Raw genomic sequence first — 17,103 nt, 5'->3', positions numbered from 1 at the left:
TAATCTTCCAGTGCATTGACTTGCATTTTGCACAATTACATTTAATCCCACTTCCATTTCTCCAGTTCTCATCTACCCTGTTCACTTTCAGTGTTTTGCCTTTACAGAGCTGCATTGGGAAGGACGTAATTTTAAGACATTTATTTGATACACAAGAACTGCATTGTCATTCTGCCAATAAACAGAAAAGGCTCTACTTTCCTAGCAAGGTTGCAGTGATCTTGCTTGTTAGCTCAGAAAGAAAAATATGTACACATTCCACAAAGGAGAGGGCCAGTGTCTTCTTCTAAAAGTAAAGTGCAATGTTAAATCACAATAATACATCACCATGGGATTATGAAAGGAGTATTGAGAGTCATTTTCACAAATGTTATTGTGTAGCCAAAAAGAATTCCACTATATTAACAAAAATGATAACTTATATTAATATATATTTATATACTAAATATATTATATATTAATATATATATTAATATTGTATATTAATATATATTAAAGTGTATTAATGTAACAATCAGTATGGTTATGAAATACTTAGAAAAAGAACTGGCAAAGAGAGAACAAGATAAAAACATAAGTAAGGTTAATTTTCTGCAGCTTTTCCCTCAACTGTGTTTCTGGAAATTCTGCCTCCAGCTTAACTGTCAGCCATGTCAAAATGAGCAAGACAAGCAACTGAACAGGAATGATGACTTTATTTCTCTATAAGTAAGCATGGAGCTTTGATAATTATTTCACTGTGTCTACACATGAACCAGCACACCCCAGGCACTAGTCTGATGAGCCATTACCGTGAGGTGTTTCTACCTCCTCTGTCCTCACCAGCTACCCAGCTTTGTGCCACTGAGAAAAAACAATAGCACATATCTCCTTTTTTTTTTTTTTTTTTTTTGGCAAAGTCAGTAAAGAAACCATTTCAGAATATCAGGCTCAAAACCAGTCTTTGAGGAACTCTGATTTCACACTAGTTTCTCTTTTCTCTTTGGCCAGCTCCTCACCTTGCCTACACTTCTAATGTTGATCTTCAGGTTCTCCACCTTAATTACCAATTTTCCATTTGGCACTGTATTGAGTCCTTTAGAGAAGATGATAAGTCTTACTGCAATTTTTTTGTTATCTTACTAAAGAACATGAAAATGCAATTTGCATTTTATCCTCTTTTACAGCAATTTTAGTGTCTTTAGTATTTTTTCCATCAAAAATAGATTTTTAAGTCCTGTGAAGTCAGACTGAAAGACTATCTAGAATACTCTTCCTAAATATAGCATGGATTAATATAACTGAAACCTTGCAAGATGCAGAATCAATGTTATCTATTTTCTTCATGCACGCAGCACATTTCTGCCTATTCTCAGTAGACCATGAAAGCACTCCTGGTAGATGAGCAGTAATTTTAAAAGTCAATAAATTCCTCCATTCAGACATTTCAAGTAGGTTAATGTAAAACGAATACATTCAATATAGCCCAAAGTAGAACTGGATAATTTGCATTTACTCTGGATTGTATTAGTGATCCCTTTTGTACCAGTGAGACATCTCCCCACAGGCCCCTTTGGAATAAGAACATAATTTCTGCAGCCTGTGATGTTGATTCCCAGCTCGGTTTCTAACTTCTCCTCTCCAGAACTCTGAACAGAATTATTATGTTTGTGGGGAGGAGCTAGATGTATCTCATGAACAGTAAATCTACAGCATATTATGTCCTCACTTTTACAGTCCACAGGCTATATGGGAGATTGCCCTTCCTTAGGATACTCCAGGCACCTTTGACACAACAATATTGCTCATTCTTTTCTTTTTTTGACATACTATTCCTTTCAGGAATAGTCTACTCAGGTAAAATACTAGTGGTGCTGGGCTTATTGCTTTGATCCAGTGGTTTTTGGGAGTTCACACATGATTTAGTATTTTCATTCTCCCTTTATGCCTACTTGGTTCTTATCTCTCTAAGCAAAAACATTTATAAAACATGAAATAACTATTCTGTTCTGCTTAGGAAAGGTTTTCAAACTTGAGCTCTAACAGGAAACTTACAGAACAGGGAGAGACAGGGAAAAAAAATAATATGGGAAGAGATTTAGAAATTATGGCATAGAAATAAGAGATTGAAGAAATTTTAGATTTACTTGCTCCTGGATAAAGAAGACTGAAAAGACCTCAGGGTAGAAGTCTTGTAATAAACTTCATGAAGGATGTAAAAGACTAGCTAGGTATGAACCATAGAATATCTTGAGTCCCAAAGGCTCATCAAAGTCCAACTCCTGGCCCTGCACATCACCATCCCCAAGAGTCAAGCCACGTGCCTGAGAGTATTGTCCAAATACTTGTTGAATTCTGTCAGGCTTGGTGCTGTGACCACTGCCTTGGGAAGCTGTTCCATGACCAAACACCCTCTGGGTGAAGAACCGTCTTCTGATATCCTGCCTAAATCTCCTCTGGCACAACTTCAGGCCATTCCCTCGGGTTCTGTCACTGTCACCACAGTGAAGAGATCAGAGCCTGCCCCTCCTCTTCCCCTCACAAGAAGTTGTAACTGCAGTGAGGTCTCCCCTCAGCCTCCTCCAGGCTGAATAGACCCAGTGACCTCAGCTGCTCCTCACACGGCTTCCCCTCAAGGCCTTCACCCCCTTTGTTGCCCTCCTTTGGATGGTCTCTAATAGCTTAATAGCATTCTTATATTGTGGTCTCCAAAAGTGTACACAGGACTCAGAGGCAAGGCCACACCAGTACCGAAGTGGGACAATCACCACCCTCAACCTGATTCCTGATGCACCAGATATGGGACCTTTTCTTAATGCAAGGGGGTTGAAGTTCATAATCTCTTGAAATGTGTCACTTTGCATTTCTGGGCTTTTGTCTCAGACAAAACTTTCTGTTTTGTCTCAGACTCAGACTTTCTGTCTCAAGACAGAAAGTCACCAACAGGCATTTTAGGCCTGGCAATTTCACCATTAGTGTCTTTAGGCATTGAGATGGTTGTTTCATTAATATATCTGAACATTTTATTTTTATTTCCCCTAGTAGATCTTGGCAGGATGCAGGGATAAAAATGGCCTATAGCCAAGGAATGGGCAACCCTCTATCCTGTTACATCTATTCATTTACAAATTACAGGTGAACATACATAGAATTGTGATTTTGCCTCTGAGTATCTTCTGTGAAGTCATCGACTGCTTTATGTCTCAGATTATTCCTTTGGAGGTGAACAGGAACTAGTTTTGCTGATGCTGGATATACTATTCAAACATTATTAGCCTTTTTCCTTGGTGTTACAACGTCAGGTAAGGAAATCACCTTCCCTTTACAGGGTAAGGGTATCACCTACTCTTTGCAGGAAGAAGGGGTATGTAGAGCGAAGATCAGCCAACTACTTCTAGCCATTATCTTACACCGGTGTCTCATATATAGGCAAATGGCTTGAACACAGTCTCCAGTGTGTGAGACTGGAAACTATGACAAAATTATTGTGGGAGGCAGCAAAAGGACTAACAAACTGCTGTGTTGCTTTTCTTTCTACATAGATTATTGCTTTTTAAGCAGAGGGCTGTGCTTCTCTTTGTCTTATGCAATGTACCAGCATTAAATCAAAACAGTATTGCTCTGAAAAGTTCAATAGAGAAGGATAACTGTTTTGCAAAAAAAATCTGTTACTTCATAATATAATGTCCTTCCATTGGGAACAATACCCTATTTAGAAAAAAAAAGTGTGAAAGTGCAGCTACAGGGAACTGGAGGTGGACTGCCCCAGAGCCGTGAGCAATGGGAGTCCCTGCGCGGCAGGCTGTCCCACAGCTGTGGACACTGAGAGCTCCAGCTATCAAGGAAGAATGAGCCTGGAAGCCCTGAGAGCCACAGTTCCCAGCACTTCCCAGATCTTTGCCAAGGATCCAGGTCAGCAAGCTGTCAGGAAGCCGGGTAGGGTTCTCATTGAAACACTAGATTTTGATGAGTCAGCAAATGCTGAATTAAAAACATGTCAGAATTTTTCCAACCAGCTCTACTGACAATCTAAACAAATAAAGGGTGTGGGGAGGAAATATTATCCTTATTTTACACCAAGGGGACTGAGTCACAGAGATATAATGTCAGGTCTGCAGTCTGGAGGAAAACTTAGATTTCATGTCATCTCTTGATCACAAGAGTCTCTTTACTCAAAACTTAATTTGACCTTGTGAAATAAGTAATACTTTAATTTTATAAATGGAAAACCAAAATAACTTGTACAACAGCAGACGGAAAGCCTGTATCTTGAACCCAATGTTCCTAAAGCTGCAGAACTTCAGTAGCAAGCCTATCTGTTTCTTTCGTGGACAAGGTACACAGATGAGATACAGTCAGACTCAGACAACCTTGCAGCAATGGTATAAATTCCCACAGAAAAATACTCCCCTGCCACTTCTTCTACTGAGGCCATACTGTCCATGCAAAAATGTTGGTTTACTATGACTAAAACCCTCGTAGGTGGTTGTGGGTAATATAGGACTAAAACTTTAGATAGAAGGAGGCAACTTATTCTTCCCTAAACACTCCTATGTACAGTTCAACCGGTATTCCTGGTTCTGCTAAATACAAGCAGCTACATCTGTGTCTAGGCACATCACATTAATTCTCTTCCCATGTCTTTCATGATAGCAGGTTTCTCAGGCCTCTCTATATAATATTAACACATCCTTCAGCTGGGTTTCCACTGTGAACACAGCTTTAATTGTAGGGAAGAACTGTTGTATTACCTAGTATCAAAGTCCATTTTTATTAGTGGATTTTCATTTCAAATTTCAAAGAGCTTGTCTTTGTTGTCTTTCCCCAGCTTATTTTAAAATTGAGGGTTGAAATTTCCTAACTGCATTCTTTTAGGGAATATAGCTATAGAAAATCTGCTGTTCTGCTATGCTGCTCATAATCCTTTTAATTCTTACCACTTTTGGCCTTAGAGCAGGGATTTGTTTGATAAGGTCATGAGTCGCATTTGAGCTATGGACACGACTTCTCCTCCTACTGTGAAAATGGGCTCAAATTTGGCAAAGCCACAAACCTCTGAAAAATCTATTTGTAACTGCAAAATACAGAAACTGAGTTTACCAGCTAAAATGGACAAATCCTGGCTCACTGAACAGGCTGTACGGATGCTGTCCTTCCTGAGAGACACCATGCTTTGACTCCTTCAGGCCATCCAAGGACCAGATGGGGAGACCACAGTATCTTGTTTCTGCCATTGTCTCAGTACTGTCCCTGCCTGCATCCAAGTGCCAGAGGCAGAGGCCACCCAAGTTACATACAAAGGGATTGAGAGCTTGACCAAACGAGGGGGAAAAGGCCAAGCCAGAACTGCTGGTCTAGGGTGAAGCTGTGGCTGAGAATTGTTGAGGAAAGACTGGACTGTGACCAAGTAGGCAGGAAGTAAAAATTAGAATTGCTCTGGAAAAGAGAATTTAACATAAAGAAGAGTGGATAACAGGATTAGGAGCTCTCAGGGGAAATTAAGAGCAAATCAGGATTCATTAGGAAAAAAAAGAGATGGACATTGTGTGAGAAATGTGAATGGGATGCACAGAGGCATGGGAGTAGAATTAGTTAGGCTTGCCTGGGAAGGAAATTGGAAAAAATATGTAGCGAAGCTGAAAACTAAAGGATGTATTTTGGAAGGGAGACTGAGAGTTTGGTGGGTGAAGACTGGAAACAGAGGAAAGAGAAAACTTGGAGGCAGATGAAAGATGATAGTGATCCAGCTTGATGCAAAAGAGTCTGTGTTCCTTAAAACTCTGTTTCCTCCACAGTCTGCAGTCCTGAAAATCACCATATCTCTGGTGTCAGCAGATGTCTTAGAACCATTGGAAAAAATGTCCTTCTCCTCATTTACTAGTTTGGTTTATTAAATGATGACATATTATACTAGATGTGTCAGTGATTCTGCAAGTTATTTTTATGGATAAAATCCTATGAATTAGCACAGTATTTCACATGAAGTTTTGAGATTTATTTTTGTAAAAGAAGAATGACTTGCAAAATGAAATTTTCAAAGCTAGCAAATGCCATGAGTAATCCTGCCTATGCTTGCAAGAGAGAAGCTTGCAACAACAGCTTTCATGTGGGGCAAAACTGAGCAAAATTCAGTATAAAAACAGATCGCCTGACAGGGATGTTATGGAGATCTTTAAAAATCATGAGTGGAATCATCTCTTTAAAAAGAGAGTGGAAGGGAGGTTTCTGTGTTCTTCAATATAAGCTCTAAGGTACATGAAATGAAATTACAATGAGGCAGGTTCAAAACACAAGATTATACTGCTTGTCACAAACTGCTGTGGGGCTAAAAACCAATACAGGTATAAAGAAAAAATGGGTAAACATATGCAGAATAAATCTGTTGGTGAATTAGACCTGGCTCCAGACCCTGAACCACAAAGGGGAGTTTGGAGAAGGCTGGGAGAGCTTGGGAGAAGTTTGCCCCATCCTTACTTCTCCTGTATCTGTCATTCTTACTGCCTTGTAAACGCAAAAAGTATAACCAAATCCATAAGAAGGAATTTCCTGGGAGGCAGAGAAGAACTGAAACCTGCCTCAATTAGTGTACAGCTGAACTTGTTTCCTATCACTGCAAGGGTATGATGCAGAAGACTGTGTCAATCACACCACTGCCATCCAGAAAAAATCCTCAAGAACTAGCTCAGAATACAAGCTGGCCCATTGTGATTCCTCCTTTTCTAGTGGTAAGAGACATCCCTTCTGGGCAGGACCTGAAGGTCAGGAATGGAAAGTGGAGCACAGACATGTAGACACGTTGATGAGGTGGACCAGTCAGAGATTGTGCAGCCTTAAGTTCTGTGTGAGGAGGGGCAAGGAGTCCCATGGGGAAGAGGAACAAGAAGGAGCCTACAAGGACAGAGTCAGGTCTGGAGAGGAGCTAATACATTTCTCACCTGAGGTTGTACAGGACTGCAGGATTCAAGGAAGCCTTCATTTCCTTGAGCAAATGTAGATAGATGCAGGTCATGGCCATTGTTAGAAAAAAGGCACTCATCTAGAGGACCTGTACTCTAAACAAGTCTACTTGTCTACATTGGTCTAATTGTAATCTAGGATAATTTCTTTTTATGTTACATTAAACAACTACTACAAAAATGCACCTTCAGCATGAGAGAGGTTCATTACTCTTACCCTGCAGGTCATCTACCTCAGTGTTGGGAGGTATGAGTTTAGTACCCTCAACAGAATGAATCCATGTCTAATCCAGTCTTTCGAAGTTTGCTGGTATCTTCTCTAGCCACATTTTAAAAAGTGTGTGTTACCAAACTTTGAAAGAGACCTGTGGGTTGTGGGTCTCAAGTACTTCTGAAATACAGAATGAGAAAATGAGAACTTGTAAGACGATACTTAGGACACAACGCTGTCCTCAGTGTTTCAACCTACCTGACCCTACATAAATACATATTGAGTCTGCTAACTGTAATCAACTTTCTGCACAGACTGATGATGGCCATGGATCCTATGCACTGCTTAGGTCTCCACATGACATGCATTTCATAGCAAGCATGAGCTCCCAATCAAAATCCTTGACTCTAGGAATTCAGGTGCTTAAATCCTTATTTGGATCTAGATCTTTGGCCTTAATATCTGTGTCTTCTTTCTCAACATTTAACAACAGAACTGATACCAATACATCATCTTCCAGGATAAGAAGATGGCTGAAGATAAGACCGTCTGTAAAGGTTTAAATTGTAAAGCTCAAGGGAGATTGACTTGTGTCTAATGTAATCTGGCATTGCTTAGCCTATTGACAATTGCAGTGGGTAGGTGATAGAATTGTGAAACACGGTTTTGTGAGTAGCAGAATGGGAAACTCCCTTAACATTCAGAGTTGGCGCTTAGAGACACAGTTTGTGGTTCCTTCTAGAGGCAGTTACAGGTATTTTTCACTGTCAGATTAACATCTGATTTTTTTTCCCAGAGCTTGGTGAGCTTGGCCACTTTAGGAATAACCTAACACTAGAATAATCAGGTTCATACCAAATAATTATGTTCACACAAAACAGACTGAGCACCTTACAAATGGCTCACCAATGCTATTCCCCCAAATTTTCAGGCTTGTTTTTTCTTTTAAATGTCAAGGTTGTTCCACAGAAGAAAATAAAAACAGGTTTGAAATCTTAATATATGAACTGGAGTACTAATTGCCATAAATTGGGTGATTTTTCTTCTTCCAGCTGAAAGTAAAATGCCCAGGAAGCAATTTGGTTAAAGGAAGTATAATTGGGGCCTATGCTTTCATAAGACAAGAAATGACAAATTGTAGTGAATATGAGAACATTCTTCTTATTCTGCCTCTGTCGTCTATAATGTGTATTCAGTATTCAAATTCCTGTGGCACAATTCAGAGGGATCTACAGCAAAAAGCATCTATGAATCAAAAAAAAGCAAGGACTTGGTGGCAGCATCCCAGATCTCATCACTGTGGTACATTCCTTTCTTGAATGGAAAAGTTTGAGTTTCATTCAGTTGCAGATATTACAACCCCATATTACGACATCATACTGATATAATTACACCAGTAAATTAAGCCCTAAGCCCAAGTACAAGGACTCTGTACTTTTTATGTAACTAAAATGGTGTCTATATATCAGATAACATATACTTCACAAAGAGAGAAAATACATTAAAAGAACCTGTAGAAAATATCCAATTTTGAAAAGCAGAAACGAAGTGTGTGTTTGTGGTATGGAATGGTAAAAGATAAGAATGCCAGAAAGGAAAAACTGGAAGGAAAAAATAAAATTCAAACAGTAACAAAAAAGGAAAACATGTAATGTAAAATACAGTAAAGAAAATACAGGCAGTCTTCGTAATATGGGAGAAAAACATTCTAAGGAATAAAAATATAAGATTCTAAAATGGGTAGACATGTCTTTTTATACCTAAGACTAATGAACTGAAGGATGCCATTTTCAACACACACTAAAAACCAGCTAGCACGAGGTCAACAACAGCGAAGGACAAAGCTTGTCCCAGTTAAAACCTGGCAAAGGAAACTGATCTTAGCAGAAGGTATTGTGCATCCACTTTTTTCAAAACAAGGACATCTCCACAAACTTCAGAGTAGAACTTATTTTTTAAATACGAGGATTAAATACTTCACTACAGCCTAGAGCTCAATAAAGAATTTCTTCTGGGTAGGTTATTAGACTGTTTTCTGCAAGACCTCTAGAAATTTCTCCACAAGCAGATGGTGCCTCTGGCTTCCGCTGCCCGCAGGTTCCCGGGGCAGAGCTGGGGTCCGGGAGCAGAGGAGGCGAGGCAGGCAGCAGCTGCCAGTGCGAGATCGCGTCCAGGCTGCGCAGGCTGGGCACGTGAAATGCCTCCTAAACCCTGTGCCTGGAGCTGCCAAGGGAGAACTGCAATTCTTTTAGTGCTCCACTTCGGACTCATAGGCCGAAAGTGCGGGGGTGGGGAGAGGGAGGGGAACGGCCAGGAGAAAGGAGTACACTTTCTTCTAACCTATGCTAGGACAAAATTCATACAAACTAAGCTCATCAGTTACAAACGCGTGCGCCTCGTTTTGCAGGGGCTCGAAGAACCCGGCCCTCACTGCAGCCGCTTCTGGCTGGGAAGTGACGGGGATGGGGACGCGGACACGGCCGGTCCCACGACCCGGGCCCCTCGCGGGGCCGCTCCCGGGCCCGGCCCGGCGCCAGCGCGCCCCTCCCGCCCGCCCGGAAGCTCCGCGGGCCCGGGGCCGCCTTCCTGCGGCGCGGCTCCGCCTCCGCCGGGCAAGATGGTGGCGGCGGCGGCGCTGGAGGAGCCGTGAGCCGGTGCCTTCTCTCGCCGCTCTCTCTCCGTCCCTCCCGGCCGCGGTCGCCGCTGCTGCTTCGCGGCCGCCTGGCGGGAGTGCCCGGCGCGGCGGGCGATGCGGGCGGCGGGGCCGCGGGGCTGTGTGTGAGCTGAGCGTGCCACCCATGTGGGTGTCCCGGTGAGGCCGGGGGCAGCGGGAAGATGCTGCTGTCGCTGGTGCTGCACACCTACTCCATGCGCTACGTGCTGCCCGCCGCCGTCATGATGGGCACGGCGCCCACCTACATGCTGGCCTGGGGCGCCTGGCGCTTGCTCTCCGCCGTGCTGCCCGCCCGCTTCTACCGCGAGGTGGATGACCGGCTGTACACCATCTACCAGAGCATGGTGCTCTTCTTCTTCGAGAACTACACGGGCGTGCAGGTGAGCCGGCTGGGCCGGGCAGGGCAGGGGGCTCCGGGGGGCGGCCGGCGGCGGTGCCGGCTCTGGGCTCGTCCCCCCGGCCCCTCGGGCCGCCCACGGGCAGGTGCGGCCGTGGCCTGTGCCCGGGACCGCAGAGGATCCGCCTCGTTCCGCAGCCGCCGCTGCTCCTCTGGTGATGCTTTTCACAGAGTGTTGGTGTTGTGTTCGTTTTGCAGGTCGGGGAAACAGAAGAGATGCGACACCGGTCGTGCTCTGTCAGCACTTGAATGGCAGCCACCTTTGCACACTTTGAACCCCTGTGGCCTGTGCTGCACATCTGTAGTATTAAATTGGCAGCAGATGAGAAAGCTGTCGTCAGCTATGATTGTACATAATACACGTACAAGTTTTTAATAAATAGATTGCTTAATCTCTTAATTATTATAGATTTTCAGTTTTCATGCAGTCTGCCTCATCGCTCTTTGGCCCTTAAATTTTGTATCAGCCATGGATTGTGATTATTCAGGATCGCAGTTTCAGGTTAATAAGTTGGAATTGGAGGCCTTTTTTGTATGAGCAGAGAGGTATTTGCATTCAGGTAATAATACTTCACAAAGTGCTCAGTGTCTGAGAGGTTATATATTTGTCTGTAATTTGGAAAGTAGGCAAGGAGACTTTTAATTCTGCATGTAAAAAATAATTAATGGCAGGTGCTTCCTGTGCCTAAACATGATCTTCAAAATTTTTTGAATATACAGAAGGCTATTTGAAGTTAGCATTAGCTCTAGGTGCTTGAGAGTGAAGAATACCAAAACATGTTGACAGAGCTGAAACAAATAAGGTCTTCTCATATTTATAGCTAAGGCCTTTTTCCATTCTGTAACGATGCATTTATTTCAGAATCAGGGTGGATCTCCCCTGGTTTCCCCTCTTGAGTGCAGTTGTAGGCCTTGGTTTCATACTCACTCTTGGGAAACCTACAAAATCAGCTAAAGATACAAGAGTTGCAGAGTTTGACATCAGAATAAATAGAACAGATACAAAACTGAAGCAAGGTCTTCTTTTAGTGGTAATTTTTGATCCAGCTTGTTTATTTAACTTCCTCTTACCTTTTGTCCAAATAAGCTAATTTCTGTTGTGCTTGATATATTAGGGGAAAAAAAAGGAAGACAGAGCAATAGTTCACAGGTACTTACAGTTTTACTACCTTCTGTTTTATGTAGTATCTCTTGTGCAGATACCTTGATATCAGGTAACACACCTTGGTTGTTAACTGCTGAAAGTAGCTGCATAGAAGTTTAACTTAACTTGTTCTGAGAATGAGAGCCAAAAATGAATATATAAATTGTAATGGAAAAGCTACTCAAACTGCCTACAACTTGTGTGTAGATGGTAGCAAACACTCAGAATTTTAAAAAAGAACTTTTATCGAAAAAATAGCCTGTGACATTAAAGAAGGGAAAATGCTAACCAAAAGAAACAAAAAGGCAGCCATCATCTGTTGACCTCTGTTTCATTGCATTGATAAACTTCATACAAACACAAAAAATGGTGATGATCAATTACAGACCATTAGCAGGGGATTGATTAGGATAATATTGAACTAGAGATGCTTTGTCACAGTAAGCAACAAATAATGCTAAGAAATGGTGGAAGAGGAGGCATATGTCATGGAATAAATAAAATAGAAACCATGACTGGAAGGTAAATAAAAGCTTGGAAAATGCAATACATGTGTAGAGGGATAAGAGCTATAACTCTTAAAATCCATGTGTTGTTTAACTGGAAGATAGTCCCCATTTGTTTAAGGGAGAGAAACAGGGTGTCCTTTTAGACCTATTCTTGTGAATGCTGCACATGTTTTAACTAGAACTCGCAGTGGAAAATTAACCATGTGCCTGAGTATGTGAGATTGGGATGGGTAACCTGAGAGCTACTGTGGATGGGCTGTCTTAAGGCGTGCACTTAGATGCAGAAATGTAGCATCATTAAACTTAGTTCCAATAAACCAGCAAAAATAGTAGCTTCATAAAGGCAGCTGTAGGGCTCTACTGTTAAAGCACCATAGGAGCTGTGGGAGGGAGAAATTCTGCATCTCTTTAAGGTCTATTAATTTATTCAATCTCTTGAAGTGTGTTGGGGTATTATTTTTGTCACTGGATAAATAGGAGACAACAACCTCATCCATCAGAATACTGGAACTTGTAGTCTCACTCATGTAGTCAGGATTCTACAGATGCTTAAGTGACTTTTTGTTAGCACTGTTGCAGTCTTACTGTATTTAAAATGTGTTTAATGTTATATACTGCTTACCATTCTTTGGTTTTACAGTTAAGGTATGTATGGTTTTTAAATGCAAGAACACTCTGGACCAGTTGGGGGTATTTGACATGTCTGATCTTAAAATAATTTGCCAAAATTCCCAGTCATGTGAGTGGGTATTAATAGGGTAGAGTTGATTACGATCGTAAACATGGATGACTCAAATACTAGTGTATTGTGATATTTGTTTTCTGTTTATTTATCTGCCAAGAGGTGATGTTTCTCTCTATCATTTGCTGTTAATCCATTAAGTGTCTAAATGTGTCTCCCCCTCAGGACTGCATGCACAAGTGTCTTTTTCTTCTTCTTTTTGCTCTTGACTTGGATGTTCTTAGCCAATTCTTTAAAAACAAAAACTATAGTTCATACTAGGAAGGCTTTTTGTCTTTGTAGCAAACTCCTCTGTTTTGAAATGTGACTGAGGAAGGTGATAACCTGATTTGCATGATAGAAAATCTTGAAATACTAGTTTTTCCCTTTCTCTTAAGTGTTTGACTTGAGGTATAAAATAATTGCAGAGCTATAATACTGTGAGCTCTGGATATTTTCGGTCCTAGAGAGGCTCATGAAGTAACTGTAGAAGTTTTTTACTTGGTAAGTAAAATAGTATTTACTTGTAAATACTTTGTCTTTTAAAATTTTGGGTCAGACTCGATTTTTTTCCACTGAAACTGTTTTGTTTTACAAAGCCTGAGAGAACTCAAGCTAACTTGGCATCAGTTTAGGTTTTCCAATAACACTAGAATTCATTAATGAATTGCCAAAAATAGTCCTTTTTGCTGACTGTCATGCAAGAGCTGGCAATAGAAGACTGAAGAACCAGTACTGATAGTACAGAAAGCAACCACAACATCACAGTGCTGAGAGGTGAACTTGACAAAGCCAGTATGACTATAAAGTGAAATCCTATAAAGCCGTGTAAATTTGTCAGTGCAATTAATGTTTAGCGGGCATCCATGAATTCTGTTAAGGCGCTATAGATATATGAAATTAATTAATCTGTGTCATTGTGACAGTGCTCCTCAATAATCTCTAGGATTTTATACTCAGAGTAATGAAAATATGTAGATCTGGTATTGGAAAGTGGCATAGAGAGAATCCCTGCTTTGGCCCTGTGTTGCTTTGCACCTGTGCTGCTGTGCAGGTGCCCTACAGCATGGTTTTATACCAGATGCTTGAACATTGTATGAAATGAGAAGAATTCTATGTAAAGAGAGTCTCAGAGAGCAAAGGATGTTAATTTTGTCAGTGATGAGCTAAAGCAATCCCTGGTACAAACAGGTGCAATTCATGCACTTTGGAGGACTTGCATCTGCATAGTTGGTTTGGCCCCAGGTTTCTGAATCATCAAGTAGCTGATAAACTCTTGTTGTGCTACTGCTTTTCTCTTTACTGTGACTGGGAAGTCTGGTCTCTTCCATTTTTTACAGACTATAAACAGTTGAATCTTACCATAGAATGTGAAAACCAGGATGGCTGCAAATAAGCGTGTGATTGGACTGGTTGAAGGGCTGAAAGGACTAGTAATTCAGTATGATTAATGCTCTCATCTCTCTCTGACCCTGTTGCTGTCAGGATGATGAAATTAATGCCTATTGTGTTTGTGCACATGTTTCAGATCAGATGAGGACTAAATGTTCCTCAACTTTTTTTGTTGTAATTGTGTTTGATATTTTGTACTGAATGCTGGTGAAGAAATAATAAAGAAATCATCACTCAGACTGCTTCCTAAAGGATCATTTTCATCTGAAAGGTTTTGACAATTGAATGAAATCCATAATTGAATTAACGTGCATGAATTTTGTTCAGTACTTGTGTCAGCTGTGTTCCCTACCCCCACTTCCTGAATAATAGAATTTTTTGGAAGTGGTGTTTTTGTTAAAGACATTATGAAATTCTGGTTTTCGTTGTCTTTACAGGACTCTGGAAAGGCTGTAAGAATCAGATAATACCTTGATGTTGTTTAGTAGTGCTAAACAATTATTATAAAAAATACAAGATATGCATGTTAAACAGTGCGGTGTGCTTCCTGGATTGATATTGAAGTTTGAACTTGCTGTGTCTCAATAGGGTTGAAAACTACTTAGGTTTAGTGCAAACTAAGAAAACTTTGTAGAGCGAATGTGCTGCTGAACTCTTGACAATACTTTCCAGTGGAGCACAGCCTGGGATTTTTTTGTATCTTGTCTTTCTAGGAAATGTGTGAGGAGAGCTTAGTGTCTGAGACTGGGATGGATGCTTAGTCTTGGAGCTGTTGGCCAATTTGCAGTGAGTGTCTGTGCCTATCGCTGTTGTCAGGACAGCAACCCAGCAACCTTTCCAGACAAGATTACTTAATTCTTGCTTTTCCTTTTGAAGCTGTTCAGCTGTCCAGCAGGTAATTCTTGAGGGCCCAAGGTGGAAGTGGAAGGCAAGAGGCAGCACAAGTTTGACAGCCAAGTTGCAGCTTACAAGGAGGTGCTTCTGGTTGCTGTTGATGAGATGGTTTGTCATCTCCTAGGAACCTGGTTCTTCCCGCTCCACACTGGGGGAGGCATCATGACCAGGCTGCATCATGGCAGGGGGAAGGTTTGGCTTCTCACTGCTTCCTCTTGGTAGATGTGAATGACAGGGTTTGGCTTCTCTTTAGATGAGGACACATTTTCCAGGCAAATGGCATAACCAGAAACTCCAAAGGAAACATAACTTGTCAAGCTTCTTCTTTTGTGTTTGGAAGGAAAGTGCTGGCAGTTGCATTTTGGCATGAGCCTGGGTATATGAACTTGCACTTGAGTTTCCTGAGCTCTCCCCACTGTGTGGCAGCTCAGGGATGGGAGAACACTGGGATGGTGTGGGAGCTGAGTGGGAAGGTGAAGAGCTGCCATCAAAGCAAACCTCTAAGCACAGGCTAGAGCAGAGCAGCCTTCAAGGGCTTGAGCTTTCCTCATTCCTGTAGCTTGCAGCAGTAGCCCCAGTTAGTGCCTGCTTACGTTGCTGCTTTGTGAATGTTAGCTATTGGCAGGTGTGTTGAGACGTTAAAATAATCATACTTGTATTTTAATTGTGATGGTAGAAATAATGAAGTAAAGGTCTTGGGGGAGTGATAGAAATTTGGGCACTGGTGCAATGCAAAGACTGAAAAGAAACTAGAAGTAGTGAAGTGTATCACATATGTGTGGCAAACTTTTGAAAGAAGCCCAGTGAAATTTTTCTGCTGTGATGAAGTTTTTCTGTCTCCATTAAGAGGGTTTACTCTGCTTCATTTTATTAGAGATTCCAGTGTACAGCTGTCTCCAGGCGTATGTGTCTTTTGTAGTATACAGCTAATTTTTTTGTGTTATTAGAACAGAAATTAAGTGATACCTGCTAAACCCAAGAGGTTCAACTTTCAAATTGAGATGTATGCCTAATTTTAGACTCTTACGTTCAACTGTGGTATGAGGCAGCAAAAATAGATAGATTAGGTATGTTAACTTTGTGCTCTTTCTGTCTTAGGTATTGCAAACCAGATATTTGCATAGATCTTAGTTTTTATTCTGTCCCTCTGACTGTAGATCTGAAGGTGAAAGTGATGTCCTTCAGGACTCTTGTCCTACGATATACCATCTAGAGTTCCAGTCTACTGCAGATATGGCTTTGGGGCAATCTGGGGAGAATTTATTATGTAGAGGTTCCCCATTCAGTGCTGGTCCTGATCATCCTCCACTTACTGCCTGATATATGAAAATAAAATAAATAAAAACTGAGGTCTTGTTTAGCATTTTTAAAATCAAGTATCAGCTACCTGAACCAAAACTGCTGTTTGGGTTCATAAATTATCAGCTTTGTGTGGAGATTTGCCTAGCATATGTTTTCTAACTGGCAAGTCACAACTGAATCTGAATTTTATATCAACCTTGTCTGTCGCAGTCCGCAATTTAAAAAATGTGTGTTTAAATTTTTAAGTTAGCTGCATGTACTTATGAAAATATTAGAAAGTGTCAGGTAGGAAAAGCTAAGGAGTTGAAGAGCAAGTTTGAATGCTCTTACAAATTCTGATTCCAGATATTTGACCAGTAAGTTTTGCAATCCCATGGTTTAATTTTAAAATTTTCTATTTACATATACTTTATTTTAATATCTTAAGATTTTTGATATATGGATTTTTGAATACAATTTGTCCTGTCTTAGCGTAATTTGTTACATTTGAGAATAAAAGTTGCATTTATTGATTTTTTTTTTTTTTTTTTTTTTTTTTAACCCGCATGAGTTTTGTATCCTTTACTCTTTTTGTACTTAAATGTTCTGGTAGATGCTGGGCCGTGGAGTTTTACAGTGTTCTTCCATGCTTTTTTCTTCTGCTTACATAATATGTCTGGATACTTTATGTAAGGATGATTGTTAATTTAGATGTTTTTTCTCCTGGTACTCTACCATCAGACACTGTTCTTGCTGAGAGAAGATTCTGTTCATAGTTAAGCATCTGAGTGCAGTTATTTCAAACTTTTTGCCTTAGGCTTGCAGGCGGGATATCCTATTTTTCTCAGTTTTAGTTGTTTTAGATAAAGTAGGTTCAGATGTCAGGAATTTTGACATTACAATTAGGAGGAAGCATATCTTCTTGGAGGAGAAATACTCTTTAAT

General features: G+C 40.9%; 1 protein-coding gene across 1 annotated transcript in view; it reads left to right on the top strand.

Moving 5' to 3' along the window:
• Positions 1 to 9,739: 9,739 nt before the first annotated feature.
• Positions 9,740 to 17,103, top strand: part of AGPAT5 (1-acylglycerol-3-phosphate O-acyltransferase 5) — a 53,144-nt gene continuing 45,780 nt past the window's right edge. Inside the window, exon 1 of the mRNA XM_033054721.2 lies at positions 9,740 to 10,200. Within this exon, the coding sequence (XP_032910612.1) occupies positions 9,982 to 10,200 (219 nt within the window). The 5' untranslated portion in view covers positions 9,740 to 9,981. The remainder of the gene's footprint in view (positions 10,201 to 17,103) is intronic.

The sequence above is a fragment of the Catharus ustulatus genome, chromosome 3, assembly GCF_009819885.2.
Source record: "Catharus ustulatus isolate bCatUst1 chromosome 3, bCatUst1.pri.v2, whole genome shotgun sequence".
In the NCBI taxonomy this organism is placed as follows: Eukaryota; Metazoa; Chordata; class Aves; order Passeriformes; family Turdidae; genus Catharus; species Catharus ustulatus.
This window is presented reverse-complemented; position numbering and strand designations above follow the sequence as displayed.